Source organism: Sus scrofa, chromosome 8 (assembly GCF_054392235.1).
Source record: "Sus scrofa isolate SSC_HxYL_T2T_F1_AM1 chromosome 8, Sscrofa_HxYL_maternal_Yorkshire_Landrace_v2.0, whole genome shotgun sequence".
NCBI lineage: Eukaryota > Metazoa > Chordata > Mammalia > Artiodactyla > Suidae > Sus > Sus scrofa.
Genome location: NC_139390.1, coordinates 9,220,269 through 9,247,218, shown reverse-complemented (window position 1 = coordinate 9,247,218; position 26,950 = coordinate 9,220,269). Strand labels below are relative to the sequence as shown.

The 26,950-nt window shown below is 44.5% G+C and overlaps 1 protein-coding gene across 16 annotated transcripts in view; it reads right to left on the bottom strand.

Moving 5' to 3' along the window:
• LOC110262057 (uncharacterized) overlaps positions 1–26,950 on the bottom strand; it is a 333,859-nt gene that overhangs the window by 266,999 nt on the left and 39,910 nt on the right. For 10 of the 16 annotated variants that reach the window (XR_014813625.1, XR_014813633.1, XR_014813627.1 and 7 more), the window contains one exon: positions 14,816–14,953. Coding sequence is in view for 3 of the 16 variants with exons in the window: in XM_084973856.1 (XP_084829982.1) it covers positions 6,347–6,376; positions 6,656–6,717; positions 14,816–14,892 (169 nt within the window). In the remaining 13 variants the exon portion in view is untranslated. Of the gene's footprint in view, positions 1–6,321; positions 6,377–6,655; positions 6,718–14,814; positions 14,954–26,950 lie in introns of those variants that run through there. The other 6 variants (XR_014813636.1, XM_084973854.1, XM_084973856.1 and 3 more) reach the window with 5 other exon arrangements.

The following is a 26,950-nucleotide window of genomic DNA, read 5'->3' as shown; positions in this document are numbered from 1 at the left end:
GAGGTGGGTGACCCCCCCACAGGTTTTGGAAATCCAGAAGAAACACAGGCAGGATATGGAAGCCCCACAGACAGCCTAATTTATAAAATTAGCCTCGCATCTGAGGCACTTCGGATGAAAGTCACCACAGAATTGCCCAACTTTTCATGAAATTACTAAAAGGAATAAAGCATTTCACATTATATTATAGCCTTGCAAGGTTTTCCATTACATTTCAAAGCTGCCCTGTTTAGTTAAAAGACTTTGGGCTTTGCTGCGATGACTAACTTCAGAATTTTAACTTTTCTGTGGTCATTTTAATACGACCCTATAAATGTTTCCCTTTAGGCTGGAAACGGGGATTTATCATAGAAGAGGTGCCACCAGAACAAGGGAGCCCCTGGGCTATGGGTCTTGTGACTCCGAAGGAAGGTGGAAAGTCACTATTTCTTTATTACTTGGAATGCTGTAATCCTGTTAGAATTCAAAGAAGGTTGTATTCACCCAAACAAACAAAGGCATTTCAAAGAGGGCATATGGCCTTTAACACATGTGTAACCACAACAAATATAAGCCTGGAGCTGAGCCCCTTCTTCCTACCTACAAAGCAAGCAATTAAAGCACCTCCTCACCAGTCTGGTGAATTGTTAGAAATAAGGCCCCAAGTTTTCATAAATGAAGTACCCTTTGCTATCTTTTTCCAGCATATGGAGTTTGCCAGGCTAGGGGTTCAATCAGAACCGCTGGCCTACACCAGAACCATAGCAACGCTGGATCTCAGCCATGTCTTTGACCTATACCACACAGCTCACAGCAACACCAGATACTTAACCCACTGATCGAGGACAAGTATCAAACCCACGTCCTCACGGATGCTGGTTGGGTTTGCTAACCGCTGAGCCATGACAGGAACTCCTGCAACTCTGATTTGACCCCTGGCCTAGGAACTGCCAATATGCCACAGGTGCTGCCATTAAAAAAAAAAAAAGAAAAAATGGAGTTCCTGTCGTGGCTCAGTGGTTAACGAATCCGACTAGGAACCATGAGGTTGAGGGTTCGGTCCCTGCCCTTGCTCAGTGGGTTAAGTATCTGGCATTGCCGTGAGCTGTGTTGTAGGTTGCAGACAAGGCTCGGAGCCTGCGTTGCTGTGGCTCTGGTGGAGGCTGGCGGCTGCAGGTCCGATTCGACCCCTAGCCTGGAAACCTCCATATGCCACAGGAGCAGCCCAAGAAATGGCAAAAAGAAAAAAGAAAAAAAAAAAAAAAAAAAAAAAGAGTGGTTGGAGTTCCCTAGTGGCTCAGTGGGTTAAGGATCCTGAGTTGTTACTGAAGTGGTTTGGGTCACTGATGTGGCTCAGGTTTGATCCCTGGCCTGGGAACTTCGGCATGCCCTGGGCACGGCCAAAAAAATTGTGTGTTCGAATTCTTCCCCCAGTACTTCCTAATGTAACCTCATTTGGAAATAGTGTCCTAACAAGAAGAGACACACACAGACACACACAGGGAAAACGCCCTGTGACAGTGGAGGCAGAGAATGGGCTCATGCATTCACAAACCGTCAAACATCAAGGATTGCCGACAACCTCAAAAAGGAAGAGGCAGGCCTGGAACAGCCCTGCTGACACCCTGATCTTGAACTTCTTGCCTCCAGAACTATGAGGGAATAAATTTCTGCTGTTTTAAGTCACCTAGTTTGTGGTGCTTTGTTACGACAGCCACAGAAACCTCGAAAACACCTTCTAATGCCAAGGAGGAAAAAAAACCTGGCCCTGGACAAGAAAATGCAAAGAGAAAGAAACAAGGAGAAACTCAGCCAGTGCTCAGGGCCTCCAGTGCCTGGCCGCCTGAGTCCTTAAACCCCTTTGAAAAATGGGCTCTCCTGTCATACGTCTGAAGAGAAAGAGCAGAGCAGGAAGGCCACCTTTACTGCTGACCTGTCATCATAAAAATAATTAGCAAATTGCCACAAGGTGCTTCCGGAAGGTGATTCAGACGTTGCTACTGTTCAGCCTGAAGGAGCAGCAGGGCGGCCAGCCGGCAGGCTAATGCATCACTTTCGGAGGAAACGGCTGTGTTTACGAGCAGATATTACACTAAATTGTTCTCCGCGGCACAGAACATCTTTTCCGCCCTGGGTACATCCATACTTGGCTCACAGAGAACACCCACATCTGTGGTGTGAAGGTCACGTCGCTCCTCCGAAGTGGACAGGACAGCTCCAACGGGTTTCAAAGCCAAAGGGCAGCTGATCTGCCCACCTGGGACCAGGAAGCTCGGTCATGCAGCTTCCCAGAAATGGGCCTTGGTCCAGGTTGTTGAGTCTGCAGGACGCAGGACTCAAGGTCAGGAACCGTAGAGCTTTGTAGACGTATAAGCATCTAGGAAAGGAAAACTTAAGTGCCTTGCCCTCGATACAGTTAGTAAGATGCTCGCAAAATTGACCTCCAGCTTCTCATCACGTTCTGAACAACGAAGGCTCATTCCTCAATTTAAACCCAAGTATGCTTTATTTTATGTATATATGCAAGAGATCATCTCAGGGCTATCACGTTAATTTTCATCTTCTATTATTCACGGAGAAGATAAATGTTGACCTTGAACGTGGAAACAACAGAGCCTGGTGGGTAGGGTAAGTGATGGTCTTTGCCACCGTTTGTTACCCCCTTAATCTTCCAGACACTGTGCTCAACTCTTCAGCAGCATTATGCTTTTTTTTTTTTTTTTTTTTTGCTTTTTAGGGCTGCACCCGAGGCACATGGAGGTTCCCAGGCTAGAGGTCAAATCAGAGCTGTACCTACAGGCCTACACCACAGCCACAGCAACACAGGATGCAAGCCACATCTTCCACCTACACCACAGCTCATGGCAACGCCAGATCCTTAACCCACTGAGCGAGGCCAGGCATCAAACCCACCACCTCATGCTTACTAGTTGGATTCGTTTCCCCTGAGCCACAACAGGAACTCTGCATTATGTCTTTTTAAATCCTTGCCCAAGCCTATGAGTCAGGACCTAGGATTATTCCTGAGATACAGATGAGGAAATTGAGGCACAGGTGGTTTCCATGAATTATCTACCTAGCATTCCACAAGTTAGGGCAAAGGTGAGATTCCGGCAGAGGTCTTTGCCATCAAAGTCTGTGGTACATGTACCATCTCATCCTTGCAACTGAAAACAATTCCCAGCACCAGGTCTGATTTGCGATTCCAACACTGTGAGTCAGTCACCTAGGAACTCAGAAACATTTTCTCTCTACCTTTCCCAGGGCAGATAAGGATTGGTAAACTGTAAAGTGCCAGCTTCAAACAATGAACAAGGTTTTCTTTGTCCTCTCTGGCAATGCTGAGCAAGTGCCCAGCAGGTACTTTTTCTGCTTCGGGAGGATTTTGAGCAAAACCAGTGCAGGGAGGGGTGGGGGTTGGGTCCCCACAAGGCAGGCAACAGGAGCAAGCAATTGGATTTTAAGACGACATTGGTGGCAGGGGGGAAAGGCACAGAATGAAGTGGATTCTCCACTGGTGTGGATACAGGAGAACAAAGGAAATCTCTAGACAAAGACGGTAATTAAATCAACATGATCAGGGTACAGAGACATGCTTTTCTCCCTTGTGAGAGTCTCTGACCCACAGAAGGAGAAAGCAATTGAGAGCTTTGAACAAAAGCAACTCATTTAGAATTGTTGATTTCCCCCCTCCCCTTTGGGAGGTATAAAATGTCTCACTCATCTGCTTTTAAATCAAAAACAGGGAATTTCATGCAGTAAGTTCCACAAGTGGTTAAACAAACTATGATACAGCACAGACTAGAGCACCATGCACTCATTAAAAGTCATATTTAAACTTCAAAATCAAAATTATAATGAAGTTTTTACCTCACACCAGTCAGAATGGCCATTATCAAAAAGTCTACAAATAATAAATGCTGGAAAGGTGTGGAGAAAAGGAACCCTCTTACACTGTTGGCGTAAATGTAAATTGATGTAGCCACTGTGGAGACCAGTATGGAAGTCCCTTAATAAACTAAAAATAAAGCTACCTTATGATCCAGCAATCCCACTCCTGGGCATATATCCAGAGAACGCTCTAATTCAAAAAGATACATGGACCCCTACGTTCATTGCAACATTATTTACAATCATCAAAACATGGAAGCAACCTAAATGTCCATCAACATATGAATGAATAAGAACGTAAGATATATGTATGTATATATACATACACACACAAAAAATGGGATATTAGCCATAAAAAGATAATGCTATTTGCAGCAACATGGAAGGACTTAGAGATCATCCTAGTAAGTGAAATAAGTCAGATAAAGACAAATGTCATGATATCACTTATATGTGGAGTTTAAAATGTGATAAAAATGAACTTATTGTATCTTAAAGACTATTGAGTGCCATGAGAAATGCTAACAAAGAGAATATTAAGCATAAAAGTCAGGATTCCGATGTGCTTCTATGATAGAATCCTGTCTCTTTAAAATACATGTCATTCCTGTTGACTTGAGTGGAAAAAAGACTGGAAAATGGAGTTCCCGTCGTGGCGCAGGGGTTGACGAATCCGACCAGGAACCATGAGGTTGCGGGTTCGATCCTTGGCCTTACGCAGTGGGTTAAAGTTCCGGCGTTGCTGTGAGCTGTGGTGTAGGTCGCAGACTCGGCTCGGATCTTGCGTTGCTGTGGCTGTGGTGGAGGCCTGCGGCTACAGCTCCGATTAGACGCCTAGCCTGGGAACCTCCATATGCCATGGAAGTGGCCCAAAAAAATAGCAAAAAGACAAAAAAAAAAAAAAAAAAAAAAAAAGAAAAGAAAAAAGACTGGAAGGAAATAAACCCCAGTTGTTACTGGTCGTTATCTCTGGGTGAAGGCATAGTAATTGATTTTTAATTTTTTTCTTCAGTTTTCTGTGAAAATAATTAAAACACATTTTACAGGAGCCATATACTATCTTATAACAGGATAATCAATACTTTAAATATTTTGACAAACACTAAATAACAATATTAAGCATGTAACCGAGCTAGTGCCCTGTGAAGATCGCGGGCAAACAAGACTCTCTGTGTCCTTCATTTCTTGTTTTTAGGGACTAAGCCTCAGCCTCCAAGACCTTCCCTGAGCTCCAAAGGGCAGCTGCTCATCAGGGCAGGGAGGGGATGCAGAGACCAAGGAGGAGCAGTCTTGGAGAGGAACCAGGACAATAGTGCAGCCTTGGGGCAGGGTCCTGGTTCCTCCCCCAGGAATACAGATAACAAATCTTTGAGCTTTTCTGCAGAACTAAAATGCCAACAAATGGAAGAACTACTTGATGAAGCCCTCTTCATTCTGGGAAGAAGGAGGACCACCAGAACCAGTCCTGGTGCCACTAAACACCAGTTCTGAAAGACAATGCAAGCTTGCCTCTCCCCTGTTTCTTATCTATGGCCATGATCCTTATTACACCCCTCAAACCATAAAACAACCGCCTAACCCCCTCCAAGGTGGGCACAGTCTTTAAGGCGTTAGCCTGCTGTGCCCCCCTCTGCCTGGCAAAGCAACAAAGCTATCTTTTTCTCCTTTACCCAAAACTCTGTCTCTGTGTTTCAATTCAGCATTGGCAGGCAGAGGCCAAATTTCAGCAACAGTGGATCACTGAAGCCAAGTTTCCATTCTGCCTCTACTTCTAATCCCTTCCCCAGTCCTAAGCCCCAGTATCCTTAAAATAAAACTCAGAGGTTGCCTTCAATATCCTGGGATCCATGTTTCCATTAGACATTGTGGCCAATTTGTAAAGGCCGGGAGGAGCCGGAGAAGTATGGATGAAAGTGAAGGGAATCAGAGATACAGAGGAGTCCGAGAAGAAAGAGAAAGCTAAGAGGGAAACAGCAAAAGCAGGTGTGAACTCAGATTTTTGAAATGAGTGATGATTTTATTTTTTATTTTATTTTATTTGTTCATCTTTTTAGGGCCGCACCCATGGCATATTGAAGTTCCCAGGCCCACACCACAGCTCACAGCAACGCTGGAGCCTTAACCCACTGAGCAAGGCCAGAGATGGAACTCGAGTCCTCATGGAGGATTCTAGTCAGGTTTGCTATTGCTGAGCCACGATGGGAACTCCATGAGTGATGATTTAAAGTCACAACCTACTGTTTGTTCATTAGGTCTTTGTTTAAAAGTCACAGGCCTTTGAAACTTTGCCTACTCACAGATCTTCATCTGCTTTATTAAACCTCGAAACATTTCAGAGAACAATTTCATCACACAAGCCCACCAAGATATAAATTAATCTCTATGCTAAAGCAGAATGTGATGCAATCAACTGAAATCGGACTCTAGTGCCTCAGGCTAGAAATGACTCACCCTGGAAACAAAGCAATTATTTCCGTTATCTATCTGCCCACTTCACCCTTGGCTTCTGCAAAAACAATTCAGTTAAAGATGGTACTGATTAACTCCATTCCACCAAAACACTCACATGTCCTTTCTCTCCAGACCCCCAGGCACTACTGACCTGGGGAAAAAATTTCCTCCCATCTGAAGGCTTACCAGATCCTTGGTATTCTCAGGAGCACAATAGGGGGGACAGTCAATTTCACTCTGCTAATAAAATTGGAATCTACGCTTTCCATCTCTGACATGCACTTCAGAGCGTCCAGCTCCTTGAAACACAGAACACACTCTATAAATGCCTTACCTCTAGGACAATCATAATGTTCCAAGTGCAGAGAACTTCATGGACCATCAGAGAGCTGTTGACTAAAAAAAAAAAAAAAAAAAAAAAAAAATACTACCTGGGAGTTCCCGTCATGGCTCAGTGGTTAACGGATCCGACTAGGAACCATGAGGTTGCAGGCTCGATCCCTGGCCTTGCTCAGTGGGTTAAGGATCTGGCATTGCTGTGGCTGTGGTGTAGGCCGGTGGCTATAGCTCTGATTTGACCCCTAGCCTGGGAACCTCCAGATGCCCCAGGTGCGGCCCTAAAAAGACAAAAGACAAAAAATACAACCTGAAAGTTGAGAGTTGTTTTATTCGTGGTGAAATTAGGACTCAAGCCCAGGAGACAGCATCTCAGGTAGCCTAGAGCAATGGCTCTGAGGTGGTGGGGGGGCGGTTAGGATATATGAGTTTTGCAACAAAGGGAAGGTAGTAGGAAGAAAAGATTTACAGAAAACCGTATTTACAGCAGAAGATTTACAGAAAACCTATTTCAAGGGAAGAACTAAAGGTCTGGGCTCACTGGAGTCACTCCTTTGAGGTGCACTTCAACTGCGGGCCAGTCCCCATTTCTTCCCTGGTTCCCTCAGGGCTCACTGGCCAACCCTTGGGAGTGGCTGTCCTCCGGACATCTTTTGTTTTGCCCACTAGCCACAGCCCAGGTAATACTGCCCCAAAGAGGAAAGGGGGAATATCAAGATACAAGTCAGGAAGGTGAAGGGGGACGGGCACGCAGCCAAGCACACATTTTATAGAAGTTCGCTGCTGGTTTAATAAAAGTGACGACTAGTCACAGACATCAGTCACCGTTGAAGGATTTTAGTGCTTTCTAGATCTGAGGAGATGCGAGAACTGGGCTCATAAAGTCTTCTAAAAATATCTGACTCTCTGAAGGCCTGTTCTTCCATTGTTTCCAGAGCACAGGGCACCTGAGCTCCACTCAGGGGGTGCTGCAGGTTGGCAAATGCAATGGCTCATGTTTTACTCCATGTACAGGCTGATGACAAGCACCAAACTTCAATTCACAGAGCCATGAAAACAGAAAAGGTGTGGCAGATCTTTAATTAGAAGTCATGGAATGGCTGGACCATTGTACTTGGAAGAAATTTCTCAGCACCTTGGAGACTACAATCATTCACAACCCTGGAGTAGGCAGGAAAGCATCAATTTTCCAAATTTACAGAGGCCGTGCAGATTTCAGTATTATACTCAGGGAGAATACCCTCTTAATTAAGATTTGTCTCATTTTTGCAAGGGGCATTGAGTGGTTGAGAAAGCAGGTGCAGGGGCCAGGTGGCTCGGGTTCAAATTCTAACTTGGGCACAAGGCATTTAACTGCTTTGTACATCAGTTTTCACAAATGTTAAATGGGGGAGGGGGGGCAATTATGGTACCAGATAGGGTCATCATGAAAATCACATAATTACTCTCTTTACCCAGTCCCTGGAATTGTTTTAAGGAAACAGAGTAATCACCAACCCCTATTTTGATTATTGATGTCCTTACAATTTATCCCTCCTCTTAATTCCTACACATTTGAGGAAACTCACAATAAAAAACAGATTCATCTTGCAGGCTAGTCAGTGCATTTATTATCAACATCGGAAAGTACCTGAACCCAAACGCCCTTCAACAGGAAAATGGACAAACTGTGGTGTAGTCATACCATGGACACTAACAAGGAATAAAACTCTTTTTTTAAATTTTATGGCCATATCCTGCCTCATCTGGAAGTTCCTCAGCCAGGGATTGAATTCAGGCCACAGTTGCACAACACCAGATCCATTAACCTACGGCACTGGGGCCGGGGATCAAACCTACACCTCCACAGCAACCCAAGCCACTGCAGTCAGATTCTTTTTTTTTTTTTTTTTTAGGGCCACACCTTCGGCATATGGAGGTTCCCAGGCTAGGGGTCGAATTAGAGCTACAGCTGCTGGCCTACACCACAGCCACAGCAGCGCCAGATCCAAGCTGTGTGTGTGACCAACACCACAGCTTACGGCCTCACCAGATCCTTAACCCACTGAGCGAGGCTAGGGAGCAAACCCGAAACCTCACGGTTCCTAGTTGGATTCATTTCCACTGAGCCATGACGGGAACTCCTGCAGTCAGATTCTTAACCCACTGTGCCGGGGGAGAGCTTCCCAGCAATCAAATTTTTAAAAGGAACTGCTATATGCAATAATCAGAGTGATCTCACGCAGATACAGTGTTTCATGAAGGAAGCCAGATGCAAACAAGTACCTATGACTCTGCTGAATGGAGTTTGAAACCAGGAAAAATTAATCAGTGAAGACCAATGGCAGAATCCTGGGAACCAGGGTGACCAACCATCCTGGTTTTCCCAAGACGTCCCCAGTTCTGACCCTGAAAGTTCCACATTCCAGGAAACCCCTCAGTTCCAGGCAAAGGGGGACAATTGGTCACTCTGGTGATCACCCCAGAATAGGAGGTAACAGACTAGGACACATCGCAGGGCCACTTCTGGGAGACTGGAAATGGAAACCTTGATTAGAGAGGAAGTTCCATGTGTGCATGTGGAAATCATCACACCCAGCACCAAAGATGAAAGCACCTGAGGAAATCCCACTGTGGTTCGGCAGGTGAAGAACCCGACAGGGTGTCCATGAAGATGCACGTTTGATTCCTCACCTTGCTCCGTGGCTTAAACATCCAGCATTGCCACAAGCTGCAGCGTAGGTCAAAGAGGTGGCTCTGATCTGTGGTCTAAGGCCTGCAGCTGCAGCTCCAAATATACCCCTGGCCCAGGAACTTCCATACGACACAGGTGCAGCTATAAAAAGGAAGAAAAATAAAAACTAAAGTCTTTAAAAAAGCACTTGATATGCTTTACAGTACACATACATTCTCTGTCATTTAAAAAAAAAAAAAAAAAAGATCTGGACTAGAAAGGGTGAGCAGCCAAAGAAGGGAGATGGCCAGCAGTGCATGAGACAGCATCCTACATCGGGTATTTCCCTCCGAGGCTCCCTATGGATTCCTTCATCTGCTCCCTTTTCTGCCTTCCCTCACATCTGATCCCCTTCCCCCAGACCCTGGTATTACGTCTGTCCTCAAGGAGAGGTGGTTAAAGGAGCCAGAATTCAGCAGTGCAACCTGACAACAGCACCCCATTCTCCAAGCCACTGGGGCTACACCCCATCCAATCAGAGAATCCAAAACCCTTCCTAAACCAGTCAATACTCACTTTCTCTGCCTTCTTTCTCTCTGGCTTTGGTCACCTTTTCATGGACCTGGTTTCTACCTCTGCCCAGCTCCTTTGGTCACACTCTTTGCTTGGCTCTCTTAAGCCAGCCTCACCTCTGAAAATTTCGGGAAGAAACAGAACTTATCTCCAGACCCAATGTGCCTTAACATTCCCAGCAGCACCACAGTCACTGCTTCCACCACTAGGGGAACTTCCTGGTGGCCTTGAGAAGCCAGATCCCATCCTCCATCTTCCTTCAAAAAATTAGGGCAGCCGCAGTGAGCAGATATTCAGCGTACTCACTCCAGACCACCCTACTACACCCTCAACAGACATCACTAATCAATGCTGATTTTCCTCTTCTGGCATCGATGAGGTCTTGAAACCTTTTTTAGCTGAGTCCTCCATGTGTGATTCATGAATGAGAGGAAATGAAATCTATTTGTTATCCCTACACTGGGTTCTAAGTTCACAGAGAGACTTAATTAGTTTTGTACTTGGACAGAAAAGCCAAAGGCAGAGATGGATCCTCTTCTCCAGTCAAGTTATCAGAGGCAGTCTGGGCCCCCCAAATATATTAAATAAACTTGTCCTTTCCTCCAAGCCATAAGTCTGGTGGGGGTAGGTTTGGGATCCCGACATCCTGACCACCCCAAGTGTGATCTACTCCACTACCTGGTTCCTGTTAATTTGCCAATGGGACGATAGCAGAGTGCTTTTCCTTCCTCCTCTTTTGCTTTTTTTTTTTTAATTGTTTATGTTTCTCGATGGGTTGGTATCAGTAAAATGCCCCCATCTTTGGTGTTCAATTTGATGAGTTTTGTCAGTTGGACTCTGCCGATGTATTTACCACTCGAAACAAGGCACAGGCCATTTTTCATGCCCTCTGAAGTTTCCCTTCCTAGTGGGGCATTTCTCATCACGGTAAGGAGCCAACCAAAAGTTATCTGTTTCCTTTAGGCACATGGGGTCAGATTCCTAGCTGGCTTGTTAAATTGCACTCTTGCAAGGGACTACTCCAGCTCCAGCTATAACCTCAAACAGCGCCTTGTAATTTTCTATCTAAAACAAAGAAAACTCCATTTCGCTTCTGTCCCTGAACTATTGAGTTTTATCTCCCCAGGCTTGGGTGACCTTCAAAAGGTTTTTTATATGTTTTCTTATATCCTGGTTCCTCCACTTATCTTATTTATTGAAGTACCAGTTTTTCAGAATAGACTGTGTTAAGCCCGTTTATAGCACTGGACCACAATCTTATATATTAGGTATCTGGTGGGAGGGCTGTAAACTCAGGAGATTGTGGTAAGTATAGTGCTTGGGACTTGCTGTAATATTTTGTGTACTCTGCTCCCTATAATATCACACATTATTAGAGTCCATGACTGAAAATCCATCTGGTTCTCAACCTGCGGGACATGGAATGTGCTCCACATAACCTTTCCGCACCACTCCAAATTTTTATCAAATTTATCAACCCCAGAGAAAGGGAAAGGGTTTGTTAGAAATGCGGCTAAGAGTTATGAGCCGGCTCCCGCTATTAATAAGGCAGAGTCATTTTGCCAGATGATGAAGGACATGCCAAGTTCCGTTGTTCGAGATATTTGTCAGTCTCTATGCCCAAGCAAGTTAAAAATAAAACATTTCCAGGTATTTCCATGCCCTAGCCAGCAGTGACCTCGACCGCATAAATGTAAGAGCCGTCCGGCCTGATTCATCAGAAGGGAAGCAGACGTGGGCAAAGGTGTGAGGGAAAGACCCATGAGGTCGTCCCTGCCGATCCTTCCTCCCACCCCAGTGACATTGGTCAGACCCTTCTTGCCTGGGCTATTTCAGCAGCCTCCCAGTTGGTGCCCTGCCACCAGCCTCACCTCACCTCCACCCTCTCTATCTTTCCTAACCTTTCTCTCGTCAAATAGCTTCCTGCGTAACTCTTCCATGACTTCCCCGTGCCCAGGGAATGGTGCCCTCCCAGCAACATGCTGTTCCAAGATCTCCCCCCTGCCTCCCCCTGCCATCTTGCAGACAGTGCTCAGGGCAACTCAGCTCCCCCAGACCCCCTTACATTTGTAGTTTTGTCCTCTGTCTGGAATTCGTTTCCCTCTCTCTTTTCCTAGTAAATTCTGCATCATCATGAATTAGCATAAATGTCATGTCCTCTGAAACTCTTCCCAAATGCTTCTGAATAGATCATGGCTCCTCCTCTGCACCCCCGTAACCCTCTGTCAGAGCCCCTTAGGTGTTTCTGCCTCTCCTAAGTCCAGGGACACCGATCACACACCAAACACTATAAGAAGGGACTTGCTGCCATTGTGCATGATAGCGGCACTGAGCCTTAGCTGCTCAATCAATCGTCTACTGGTTCTACTGGTGTGTGTGTCTCCCACTCTCCTTACAGCCCCATAGCAAACATCCACTTGTCACTATGACCACAGCTCTTTTTCAAAGACTCACTCCTCTGCCTATAAGTCATCAGCTTGTCTTCTGGATCCACCTATTCTTGTGAACCTATTTATTCCACCAAATTAACCTCTTTTGCAGACCCTATGCTTTGGGATTTGAAAGTGTTCATTTTTCCAGTAGTTCTTAAGTTCAGCTTTGCATGGGTCAGTATCATTGATTTCCACTGGGCCACAGCCGATCAAAATAGGCACCACCATTCCCCACACAACCCAACTCCCGAAACTTCCCTGTGGCCAGGGTCCCAGGCCCCAGGTACCAATGAGAAGAATTCAGTCCTTTAGTAGGTACACAGGAAGAGTATGGAACTCCGTCCCTGTTTAGTCTCCAAATTAGCTCCTTGTAGACAGGAATTCATGCCTTTAATTTTCCTTAAGTTGATTCTGCAGATCCTCAGTTTATTCCCAGAGATACAAAGACAGTAAAGTCTCTCCAAATCATAAACTATTGCCAATGGACCGTGAGAGAGGGGAGGATGGGAAGGCGGGTGGATGGAAGAAGGCTTTGGTTTTACGCCTGATGGTAAAAGAGAGTCATTCTCTTGGTCCTACAGCAACCTTGAGTCTACAGCTTTCTGAGCCCTTAGAGAATCGATCTGCCTGGCTAAACTTTTCTCCTTAAAAAAAAAAAAAAAAAAAGAAATGAGCTTTCTCTTTTAAAACCCCTAATGGCAGAATGCAATAATCCATCTCTCACTTTGGAGTTCACACACTGCCAGGTAATTACAGGTGGCTGAGATAACTGCCAATGCATCTTTGGTCAAATTTCAGGTCATATTCTATTCTTTTTTTTTTTTTTTTCTTGCTTTTTAGGGCCACGCCCACAGCATACAGAGGTTTCCAGGCTAGGGGTCAAATCAGAGCTACAGCCACCGGCCTACACCACAGCCACAGCAACGTGGGATCCAAGAGGCATCTGTGACTTACACCACAGCTCATGGCAATGCCAGATCCTTAACCCACTGACCAAGGCCAAGGATCAAACCGGCGTCCTCATGGATACTAATCGGGTTCATTAACCATTGAGCCAAGATGGAAACTTCAGGTCATATTCCATTCTTTATCTTTCATTATAAATCAGTTCTTCTGGCCTTTTAATCACTCTTGTTGCTGTGTTCTAAACTGGTTCCAAGGCATTATATCAATTTAGAAATGTTTGTAAAGTGCTTTAAAATATTATTAAAAAAAAAAATGCAGCCCATCACCGAGACAGAGCAGTTGAATCCGGTGTTCTGGGTGTGGCCTTTCTATGCAGGGGTGGGGGTGGGGCTTGTTTCTAATCAATTTAACAGTAATCTCCCTTGGATGGATTGATTCATTCCCTCTTTGCTATTTCTCTTTTTTCCTAGCAGCAAAACCAAATCATAATTCTTTGAGATATTTGTTTGGGTTGAAGGATAAGGACAGCCCTATTTTTACAGCAGGAGAGAAGAATGTGGAAGCCACGTTCAGGCTCAGCAGGAAAGCGTCTTAAGCAATATGTTCTCTGAGTACAGAGGGAGCAGGTAGAGACCTGCATGTTACCTACCTGCCATCAGACCTTAGACAACCTGGAGATTTATAGGTACGGTCTGACACAGGACAGGTGCTCTCCTGCTTGAAAATATTCCGTATTTTTGATGAAAACAACCTCACAATATGCTCTACATTGCACAGAGGATGTGGAGGCTATCAGCCAACACAAACTGTATGCCTGCTAAGCATAGAAACGGATGCTAATCTTGGAGGTGGTGAGAACATTGTTGTTATACCTGAAGTTTACAAACATTTATATCTATGCTTTCTTATGTTACACTCACTTTAATTTGTTTTGGTCTTTTTGGGGCTGCACCCACATCATATAGAGGTTTCCAGGCTAGGGGTCGAAACAGCTACATGCCAGCCTACACCACAGCCACAACAACGGGGGATCTGAGTTGCATTTACGACCTACCCCACAGCTCACAGCAACACCAGATCCTTAACCCACTGAACAAGGTCAGAGATCGAGCCCACCTCCTCATAGATACTAGTAAGGTTCATTAACCACTGAGCCATGACAGGAACTCCTACACTCACTTTAGTTTTCAACAAGTAGTTATCGTGGCTACAAGGTGCCAGGTAATATACCATGAGCTGGATGTAATTGGGACGCTGAAAATAAAATATAGCCCCTGCCTGTTGGAGTCTGTGGTGTTGTGGAGGGTAAGAGAGACAAAAAGGTAAGTACGGACTCCATTTTGAAGATGAGAAAACTGATGCTTCAATAACATATGTGACTCATCCGTGGAAAAAAAAAATGACATGTGAAAGGCCCAGGACTGCCGCTCATGTTTCCCAGTAGAATGTTTCTTTCTGTTGGTCCCTGGAGTCCTACTCCATTGTTTTCCATAGTCCCTGATCCCAGACGGGAAGCATCCTGGGTCCACTGCTGTTATAATCCTGAGGACCCCTGGCCCCCTGGACAAAGCTGATCTTCTGGGGCTTCACTTACCTCTATCAGGGCATCCCCGGCAATGGCCTCTATCCCACAGGCCCCTGATGGCTCCTTCAGGGAATGGTGTCCTGGATCTGGAATGGAGAAGAGGGCCTCACATTGGGTCAAGCCAGACTTCCAACAGCAAGTAAGATGCTGGAGAAAAAAGGGAGAGACATAGCAATGAGGCATCTGGGGAGAATAAGAAGAAATGGCATGTGAAGGTGGAAAATCATAAAACAAATATGTGGCTTTAGGGAACAATGAGCAAAAGAAAAGGCAAAACATTTATTTAGCCCCTGCATGCTGTAGGCACTGAAAATAATTTCATTTATTCCTCACAACGCCTGCATGAGTTAGGAAGGAGGACATCTTACTACCTTACAGGCAGTGTAACTGATATTCCTCTGTAACTCACCTGAGATCACAGAATAAGAAGTGGCACAGCAGAGTTTCCATGGTGCCTCTGTGTGTTATGAATGAGACTAGTACCCTGAAGAGGCAAGTTCGATCTGTGGTCTCAGTTCAATCCCTGTAGCTCAGTGGGCTACATATCCATCACTGCCCTGAGCTGTGGTGTAGGTCACAGACACAGCTCAGATCCCAAGTTGCTGTGGCTGTGGTGTAGGCCGGCAGCTGCAGCTCCGATTCACCCCCTAGTCTGAGAATTTCCATATGCCCCAGGTATGGCCCTAAAAACCAAAAACAAACAAACAAAGAAGTGGCAGACTGGGTAAATGAGACATGAGGATGAGTTTGCTAGGAAGCTTTTGGGAGAGAGTTTTTATTCACAAGGGGATGAGAAAGAAATAGCCTCTGCTTCCTCTGGATTTTTTTTTTTTTTTTTTTTTTTTTTTTTGTCTGTGATGCCTGGAACTGTGACAGCCGTATTGCAAACATGAGGGGACCAGGTTAAGGACAGGCGATCTTTGTCAATTTAACAATGTTCCTTTCACCTACTCTTGTCTGCCATGTGACATATACAGAAGAAGATGGTTCACTATCCTGATTCACTGCGCATGACAGTTTCTTTGGGAGTTTTGACAAATAAGTTCTGAAAATGGAGTACGGCCCATGGAAGAAAAGGACAGAAGGAAAACAACATTGTAAGAAGGATCATTTTGGTTATTAAATGGGTACTATAAAATTTCCTTTGTCAAGAAAGAAAAAATAATGGAATTGAAAAAAAAAAATTTTTTTTTTGGTGTTTCCATTGTGGTGCAGTGGAAACAAATCCAACTAGGAACCATGAGGTTGCAGGTTTGATCCCTGGCCTCGCTCAGTGGGTTAAGAATCTGGCGTTGCCGTGACCTGTGGTGTAGGTCAAAGACACAGCTCCCATCTGTGTCTATTGCGTAGGCTGGCAGCTGTAGCTCTGATTCGAAACCCTAGCCTGGGAACATCCATATGTCGTGGGTGTGGCCCTTAAAAGCAAAAAAAAAAAAAAAAAAAAAAAAATGGGGCTGTTGAACTATGCTTCCTGAATATGACACCACTCAGAAACTAGACCTCAATGATCATAATTTCAATAGTACAAAAACGGGGCTATAGGAAATGAGTCACGACAGCTGTTATTTGCACATTTGTTGATTTCGTGCAAACTCTTCACTGTAGAACAGTGATTGACAAACTACAGCCCTAGAGCCAAATCAAGCATGCTGCCTGTTTTTGTAAATAAAGTTTTGTTGGAACAGAGCCAAATCCATTTGTTTACAGATTGTCTGTGGCTGCTTTTGTGTGAAAATGTCAGAGCTGAGTAATTGCAACAGAGACAGCAAGGCTCACAGAACTGAATATACTTTCTATCTGGCCCTTTGTAGAAAGTTTGCCACCCCTGATTTAGGAGGTAGAGAACTGAACTAACAGAGTATACAAATAAACACTGGCTTAATCGCATATAAAAATGACCACACAACCCGTATGAATTCTGACCCACAGTCTAGAGCAACCAGCCCCGCAAAACAATCCATTACCAATCAGAAACAACTCAGGAAGCCAACTTCCTACCTGCAAGTATCACTGTCCCTATCTCCACTATCTCCAGCAAATGGTCCAGGAAGCCAAACCATAACTCCTATAACAATCAACCCCAAACAGCCAGGTGTTGATCAATAACTGACAGCTTTCCTAACTTTTACCCCCATTTCCAACTTAGGACCAACCAGAGAAAGTTAAATATGTATCCTAACCAATCACATAGGCTGTCCTATGTCTAGTTACCCAGCTGACAGATTCCTTATGCTGACAACCTCCAATCAGGGTACATACCAAGCCTTCCCTCCTTTTTCCACAATGAAGTTGTTCTATTCCTCTGCCTGCCTTTTAGTTTCTACCTAAATGCAAGTGACAGTGGCTGACTCCTTTGCTATAGTTAAGTTCAGAAAAAAATAGCCTTCGCTTTCTTACTGGTTTGATCGCTACTTATTTCCACAGAATTTGGAGTCCAAAGAGCTGAGTCCTAATCCTGAATTGGCCACTCATTCCATACATGACATTGAATAACTTAAAACACTTTATTGAAAATAAAGAAAGAAAGGTGGAGTTCCCTAGTGGCTCAAGGATCCAGCATTGTTACTGCTCTGACTCCGTCACTACTGTGGCATGAATTTGATCCCTGACCCAAGAATTTCCACATGCCTTGGGTGTGACCAAAAAAAAAAAAAAAAAAGAAGAAGAAGAAGAAGAAAGAAAGGAGGGAAGGAAGGAAGGGATAGAGGGAGGGAGGGAGAGACAGGGTCCCTGCCCAGAGTAGCTCACAGGCTACCTACTCTTTAAGGGTGAGATTACTGTTATACTAGAAATGTATGGAAAGGACAGAAGTGGCTCCGAGAAAGAAGTGACAGATTGTATCTGAGTCATATATCTAGTAATTGTCTGGCATTGACTAATTGATAATCATTGTTATCTCTGACCACTATTAATAGGTTAATTTACCATTAGGAAAATATCTTTTTCCCTGAATTCATGCATTTCTTCCTTTTCAAGCAAAAGTGTAAGCCACTCCTTGCAAGATATCAAGCAGTCATTTGTTTGAAAATCCAATTTCACAAATGGTTTCTCTGTTAAAGTAATATTTTAATGGATCTTGATTCAAATCTTGATTCAAACCCCCCCCCTTTTTTTTTTGTCTTTGCGTCTTTTCAAGGGCTGCACCCATGTCATATGGAGGTTCCCAGGCTAGGGGTCTAATTGGAGCTGTAGCCACCAGCCTAAGTCACAGCCACGGCAACACCAGATCCTTAACTCACTGAGTGAAGCCAAGGATCGAACCCAAAACCTCGTGGTTCCTAGCTGGGTTCGTTTCTGCTGCGCCATGACAGGAACTCCTCAAACCAAAACCTGTCTAGTTTGTTTCATGGATGCTTAGAAATTCCACATATGATACACTTCTGACTGTTTTAGATATCTTTACTATGTTGTAGAACACTTACTGGATTTATGGCATGCAAAACAAAACATTAATTGTACAAAACTTTCACTAAGATCTCAGGGAGTACTTTAAGTAATAGGGCCCTAGTTTTACTGTCCATGAGCATTCCACAAATGTCTTTACGTAAGTCCTAAAATGTTCATCATTTTAAAAGCCTTTGAAAGCTAGTTTCTATTAGTTAAAAAAGCGATGTCTGAATATTTGTTTGAATACTTCAACTTGAATCTGAATCTTATAGAACATATAAGCAAAGCTCATATTGTAAAATCTGTAATATTGCAAATTCTCCTTCTATACAAAAGTTGAAAGGTACACTGGACAGTGTCAGGAGTCCTGGTTTTCCCCAACTATCTTAGTAAACTCCAGAAAATAACGCCACATCTCTGGACCCCTGCTTCCGCTCTTGTAGGCTATCACTAAGTGTTTTCAAGACAAAAATGCCATCATCAGTGAGCTCCAGGAATTTTAAGAAGTACTAGTGTGAAATGACATTTTCCAGATGCTCTACCGGGTGGCTTCCATCTTGGAGGAGGTCTAAGCTTGCGAAATTTCAATATTTTTTTTTTTTTTTTTTTTTGTCTTTTTGCCTTTTCTACGGCCGCTCCTGCGGCATATAGAGGTTCCCAGGCTAGGGGTCCAATCAGAACTGCAGCTGCCAGCCTACACCAGAGCCACAGCAACGCGGGATCCGAGCCGCATCTGCAACCTACACTACAGCTCACAGCAAAGCGGGATCCTTAACCCGCTGAGCAAGACCAGAGATCGAACCCGCAACCTCATGGGTCCTAGTCAGATTCGTTAACCACTGCACCAAGACGGGAACTCCGAAATTTCAAATTTTAACCAAACAGCACTGGATTCCAATTGGAATCTATTAAGACTACTATCCAAGTGGTGTTCCCAAGTGGAACAATACTTTGTAGCATCATCAGCAAAGACTGGGATAACTGAAAAGGCCAGTGAAAGGAAGGCCTTTACTCTGCCATTCTTAGGGCAAGGGCTGAGCTAGATTCTGGAGATTAGAGGGTTAAGTAAAACACTGCCCCTCCAGGTCCCCATAGCAAGTGAGAAGAGAAATGGTTTGCAAATAGAGACCATTCACTTGGCATTGATCTCACTGTAGGACCCATTTGGAAAATAAACGGATTATCCTTGTTATTATCAGAGATAGTATGGTAGTTACTAGGAATAAATCTAGATCTAGGCTTCCTGGGTTCAAATCCCCACTTTACCACTTACTAACTGAGTGACACTGAACATGAGCTAAATGCTCTGGGACTCAGGGTTTTCTTATCTGAAAAGCAAGGATAATAGTAATTACCCACCTCATTCTGAGGGTCAACTAGTCAATGCATACAAAACATTCAAACGGTGTCTAGCACATTGTAAGTCTTTTTTAAATATTGGTAATCATTGGAGTTCCTGTTGTGGCACAGCAGAAACAAATTTGACTAATAACCATGAGGTTGTAGGTTCGATCCCTGGCCTCACTCAGTGGGTTGAGGATCCAGCGCTGCTGTGAGTGTAGGTCACAGACATGGCTCAGATCCTGTGTTGCTGTGGCTGTGGTATAGGCTGGCAGCTGCAGCTCCGATTTGACCCCTAGCCTGGGAACCTCCATATGCCATGGATGTGGCCCAAAAAGCAAAAAAAAAAAAAAAAAAAAAGAGAGAGAGACACACATGTTAAATATTGGTAAGCATTAGTTTCCATTTTACTGAGCACTGTCTAAATAATGTACATGTATGATGTCACTTAATCCTCACTAGGGTAGATCCATTATTCCCATGTTACAGATAAAGAAGGTAAAGCTTAGCCGTTTGCAGCAACATGGATAGAACTGGAGATATCATACTAAGTGAAGTAAAAAAGACAGTGAAAGGCAAACATCATATGATACCAAATATACATGTGGAATCTAAAAAAAAAAATACAAATGAACTTATTTGTAGAACAGAAACAGACTTTGAAAATAAGCTTGAAGGATTACCAAAGGGGCAAGGTTTCGGGGAGGGAAGGACTAGGGGTTTGGGATTGGCATACGCACACTGAGGTATTTGGAATGACTGGCCAATGGGGACCTGCTGTATGTATAGCACAGGGAACTCTACCCAATATTCTGTGATCTTTATGGGAAAAGAATCTGAAAAAGAATGGATGTGTGTACATGCATAACTGAATCACTTTGTGGTACAGCAGAAATGACCACAACCTTGTGAATCCACCATACTTCAATAAAACTCTAAAAGTTGAAAAAAAATTTTTAAGCAAGTAAAGTTTAAACAGCTTAGGTGAGAGCATGATTCAAACTAATCAGGCTGATTCTACTGTTAGCACTAAACCATATAGCGTATATTTTGGGGTGCTAAAGATGATGTGCTTTAACCATAACAGATTGCTATTTCACATTAAAACCCACAGTAATATACATCTGAACATATCATTATTAGAGAAATGGAGCTTCAAAATACAAGTGATGCATATATTTTCACTTCCCACAAGAGGGCCAACAAAAACGCCATGAAGTTCATCAAATAATGTACAACAATCTAAATTAATAATGATGAACTAATACACGGTGCCATTTATTTTTACAAGTACGAGTAGCAGCATGTGCAAAGCACAACCCACAGACTGCCCTGGTGATACATAATGACTAATTGTCCTTCCAGAATACAGCGGGAGTGCTGGCAGCCTGGATGCAGCCGTGCGTGGGAGCTTTGTGATGAGGTCGCCTGACTTTTTGCTGAACATCAGTTCCAGCCTTCCACAAACTCTGGTACTGTCTAGTTTCAACTTCTAAAGGCTAAAATGTAACACCCCTAGGGACTCACTTAAAAAGATAAAAGAATGTGGCATTAATTGTGGAAAGAAAAAAAGGGGAACAGGGAGGAAAAACCTAGGGAATTTTGCACTGTCCACCAAAAAGAACTGAAGAAAAGGTATTCTCTGATTTTCTTTTTTTTTTCTTTTTAGGGCCACATCCACAGCATATGGAAGTTTCCAGGCTAGGAGTCTAATCAGAGCTTTAGCTGCGTGCCTACACCACAGCCACAGCAACTCGGGATCTGAGCCACATCTGTGACCTACACGGCAGCTCAAGGTAACGCCGGATCCTTAACCCACTGAATGAAGCAAGGGATCAAACTTGCACCCTCATGGATACTAGCTGTGGTTCATCCTGCTGAGCCACAACGGAAACTCCCTATTCTCCGAATTTCTTTTTTTGTTTGTTTGTTTGTCTTTTTGTCTTTTTAGGGCCACAGCTGTGGCACATGGACGTTCCCAGGCTAGGGGTCAAATCAGAGCTACAGCTGCCAGCCACAGCCACAGCAATGCCAGATCCGAGCAACCAACAACCACAGCTCACAGCAACGCCGGATCCTTAACCCATTGAGCAAGGCCAGGGATCGAACCCACAACCTCATGGTTCCTAGAAAGATTCGTTTCCACTAAGCCATGATGGGAACTCCTCTCTGAATTTCTTAAAAAGCTTTCCTCCTAAAGTCTGGGGTGCATTTTGATCAAGCGGTTTTTGTTTGTTTTTTGTTTTTCTCACTGGCATTCATAAACTCTATGAGGTCATGGTCACCCCAAAAAGAGAAATTTCATCAGGCTTTATCTTAAGATTTTGTCACTTCTACTTCACTAACCAAGTAACAATTCATTATTAAATCTAGAATGGAAAGGCTTCAGTCACTGCCCCAATGAGATGAAATTATCAGTAAAGCAAGAGTCAAGCTTTCCCATTTTCAGCCAAATAAAACTTGTAGCAGGTATTTCTGGGGGAGCTGATACGAATCCCTATTACTACAATATCCTACCTATGAGCAACTTTGCCACCCTGCAAGAAAGACATCCAGCCACTTTATTCAAGATTCACATGGCTGGGAGTTCCCATCGTGGCGCAACAGAAATGAATTCTACTAGTAACCATGAGGTTGCGGGTTCAATCCCTGGCCTCGCTCAGTGGGTTAAGGATTCTGCATTGCCGTGAGCTGTGGTGTAGGTCACAGATGTGGCCCGGATCTGGCATTGCTTTGGCTCTGGTGTAGGCCGGCAGCTACAGCTGCGATTAGACCCCTAGCCTGGGAACCCCCATATGCCACGGGTGCGGCCCTAAAAAGACAAAAAAAAAAAAAGATTCACATGGCTTTTATTACACTTTTTTTTTTTTTTTTTTTTTAAGGTCTGCACCTATGGCACATGGGGGTTCCCAGGCTAAGGGTTGAATCTGAGCTACAGTTGCCTGCCTACACCACAGCTCACAGCAATGCTGGATCCCTGACACACTGAGCAAAGCCAGGGATCAAACCCTCAAACCTCATCCTCACAGATACTAGTCAGGTTCATTTCCAATGCACCACAAAAGGAACTTCGATTACACTTTTAAAGACATAACTTCCTTTATTTATATCCTTATCTTTATGTGCTGCTGGCCTGTTTCCCTGCTCAGGTCTTCTGATTTTCAAGAGTATGTCTGTCTTTTGTGTGTGTCTTTTTAGGGCCACACCCCGGGGGAATGGAAGTTCCCAGGCCAGGGGTCGAATCAGAGCTGTAGCTGCTGGCCTAGAGCACAGCCACAGCAACGCCAGATCTGAGCCACATCTGCGACCTACACCAAAGCTCTCGGCAATGTTGGATCTTTAACCCACTGAGCAAGGCCAGGGATCAAACCTGCGTCCTCATGGATCCTAGTCAGACTTGTTTCCACTGAGCCATGAAGGGAACTCCTGTCTTTTATTTTTTTTTTTGCCTAAGTTCCCAGGCCAGGGACTGAACCTGTGCCATAGCAGCGACTCAGACCATTGTAGTGATGACACCAGATCCTTAACCCACTGTTCCACAAGAGAACGCCTGTCTTTTTTTTTAACACAAATTATGTCCCGACATAATAGGTTATACCCTTCATTTTAGCATGTACCCATATTGAATCCCATCCCAAGTCTTGGTGACTCTAAAATATCACATCTACCACCTTTGTCATTAGTTTCTTTTATTTCTCATAATCTGCCCATTTGTATGGAGACCCTGAGAGCATAATTCTCAAGCTCCTTTAAAATTACTCTTCCGTATGAGTCCCCAGACACACTCTGTGCCTCCATCCTTCTCTCTGATTCATAATTATTATCATTCAAAACAATTGTTTTCAAGAATGTTTCTCTCTTCCCATCAATATGAGTTTCCTAGGGCCTGCCTTAAAGGAATGCCACAAACCCGATGGCTTTAAAGGACAGAAATGTATGGTCTCACAGTTCTGGAGGCAAGAAGGACAAAATCAGGATGTCTGTGATGTTGGTTCTTTCCAAAGGCTCTGAAGGACCACCTATCCACTGCCCTTCTCCTCGCCTCTGTTGCCGGCAATCCCTGGTGTTCCTGGCTTGCAGAAGCATCACTCCCATCTCTGCCTCTGCCTGCACTCAGCCATCTCTTCCTTCTGTGCCTCTCTGTGTCCTCATATGGCCTTCTTACAAGGATGGCAGTCATTCTCGAGCTCCCCTAATTCAACACGGCCTCCTCTACATTACATGTGCTGCCATCCTATTTCTAAATAAAGCCACATTCATGGGTAGCAGGATTAAGATGTCAACATACCTTTTTAAGGAGACACAATTCAACCCTATGCATGTTCACTCCATACCCCTGCATCTCAGTCAGCTGCACTTGAGAACAAATGACCTGTTATTTAAGAGGCCATCAGCATCTCCGCCTTAGCCCAGAATGAGAATCCCAGGATTCAACCCAATCTATAGAGTCAACGTGCCCCCCACCCCAGATCTGCTGCTCCATTCCAGGATCAAAATGGAAGCAATGAAACCTTGCTTGTGCTCTTAAGTTCTCCATCTTTCTGGGGACTTTTCCCTGGTGATCCTGTTCTTCCACACATGACTATGAGGAGCTGATGATAAGGTGCAGCAGCCATTTGGTCACACCCAAATATACCCATCGTGAGGACGGCCCTGCTTCCTGGGGCCAGACTGGGAGATAAGATGGAAGACACTTCCCAGATAGACCTGGCCACAGATAAATCCTGCCTTCGCCACTTACCATCTGTGTGACTGTAAACAAGATATGTTACCTCTGTTTGCCTCAGAAAAACAAAATTTCTAACAGTACTAGTCATGGGATTATTACAAATATTACAAATGGTTATGGCTCAGTAGGTTAAGAACCCAACATAGTCTCTTTGAGGAATTGGGTTTGATTTCTGGCCTCACTCAGTGGCTTAAGGAGCCAGCATTGCTGCAAGCTGCAGTGTAGGCTGCAGATGTGATTCTGATTTGACCCCTAGCCTGGTAACTTCCACATGCCTCAGGTGCGGCCATAACGAGGAAAAAAAAAAAAAACATTATGTAAAATGTTTAGCTTGATGTCTGGGATAGACTGAATCTTGTCTTTCAAAAATTCCTGCATTGAAGCACTAACACGCCCTCCAGACCCTTTGTCTGTGGCTGTGTTTGGACCGAGGGCCTTTAAAGCGGTGATTACATTAGAACAAGACAGTCAGGGGGACCCTCATCCAATCTGACTGGTGTCCTTCTAAGCAGAGGACACATGGAAACGCAGAGACACACAAAGGATGTGGGTACACGGAGAAAAGACCCGTGAGAACACAGAGAGAAGGCATTTTTGAATGGGTGTTTGCGTCTTTGAGTTCTTTTTATATTTTGGATATTAACCTCTTCTCAGATGTATGCTTTGCTGGAGTTCCCATTGAGGCTCAGCGGTAATGAACCCAACTAGTATCCATGAGGACTTGAGTTTGATCCCTGGCCTTGCTCAGTGGGTAAAGGATCTGATGTTGCCGTGAGCTGTGGTGCAGGTTGTAGATGCAGCTCGGAGCCCTCTTTGTTGTGGCTGTGGTGTAGGCTGGCAGCTGCAGTTCCAATTTGACCCCAAGCCTGTGAATTTCCATATGCCATGGGTGTGGCCCTAAAAAGACCAAAAAAAAAAAAGATAAACTCTCTGCTGTGCTCACCTTCCTCTCCCATTGATCAAAATCTAAAATTCTACCTCCTTGATGGAAGCTTCCACTGAGAATCATCTGTCCTTCTTCTCTGCCACATCTCAGTGACCTCAGAGAGTTCGAATCCCCCTCAATTTGCCTTCTCTGTGTTGCTGAGCACAGGGCCTCACAGACAAATTCTTTTTGGAATGAAGCAAAGTGAACATAGAGCTGCAGCCTAGAGTGGAAACTGGGGAGTGCGGAGATGTTGTCTACTTAGGAAACAGCTTTATGTCTGAAAATTTGGCAAAATACAAAACAGAAACCCTTACAACTTGAGTTCCAAATCCAACTGCATTCACAGGGATGGGATTCCATCACCGGCTGCAAGAAACATCATCCCTCAGGCACAGTGAGGAAAACACCGCCTCCTCCAGCAGCCCTGACTCTCAGCCCCTCCTGAGTGAAGAGAGGGGTAAATGGGTTCTCGAGGGGAACCACAGAGGGGCCCCAGACTCATGCCTCTCTGCAGGGCTGCAGACCCAAGGCTGAAATGGCTTTGACCAGCAATTCAAATGAAAAATGGAATAAACTGCAAGGGTTGTCCAACACAGGTTGCAGAAGTGTGAAATTCAGAGTGCACTGCCCATACCAGACCTTGAGGCACTGGGGACCTGACTGTGAGGCAGGCAGGCAACCTGCCTCATCTGATGAGAGATAAACCCTGTAACCACACGGTCTGCATTTAAATCTCAGCCCCATTGTTTACTGACAGGTGCTTTGGGACAACTCACTTAAACTTTCCGGACCTCAACTTCCCCTTATTCAGCACTATGATCAAAGAAGCAGACATTAATTGAGTTATTTAATTAATTTATTTATTTATTTTGGTTTTTTAGGGCCGAAAGGCAGCACATGGAGGTTCCCAGGCTGGGGTCTAATTAGAGCTGCTGCACCTGCCAGCCTATGCCACCACCAAAGCAATGCCAGACCCGGGCTGAGTCTGTGACCTACACCACAGCTCACAACACCACCAGATCCTTAACCCACTGAGCAAGGCAAGGGATCAAACCCCAGTCCTCATGGTTACTAGTCAGATTCATTTCCACTGCACCACAACAGGAACTCCTCATTGAGTTCTTAATCATGCACCAGACACTGCACCAAATCTCCAAGCAGTATGCAAGAGGAATCAGTGAATTAATGTACACACTGCTCTTGGTTTAGAATTAAGCACAAGGTAAGGATTTATAACAATAAATGGTGGTTGTTGCTAAGCAAGACATTATCCTCATAGCCTGTAATCAGATGGATTAACAGACTTTTCACATAGCTGAAAGTTCACGCACTGGCTCTGTCCCCTGCCAGCTGTATGACCTTGGCTAAACTTCAAGTATCTCGGCCTTCATTTTCTCTAATCTTCCAAGAATGCATGACCATCTCTGTTCCACAGAGTTGGGAGAGCCAGGTGGAATCTTGAAAGGGAAACTGTAGAACTATGCGCGTGGATGTTTGTATTCTGATTATTGCACCCCACCACCACCACTGGGTTATTTTCTACCCCGATTCCCACAGTAAATGGCCATGACTTCATGTTTAAGTGGAGAGGAGAGATACACCCGCTCTCCCTAGTGCACAATGGCAAGCTGTTGCTCCATGCCAGGTCACTCCAAAGCCTAAGCCTTGTACCCTTCACATTTGAAGGACACCAATAAGCCACACTCTAGACAGATCAAGACCACTGAGCAGGTCAAATGCATTTAGCCCATCTGTCTAT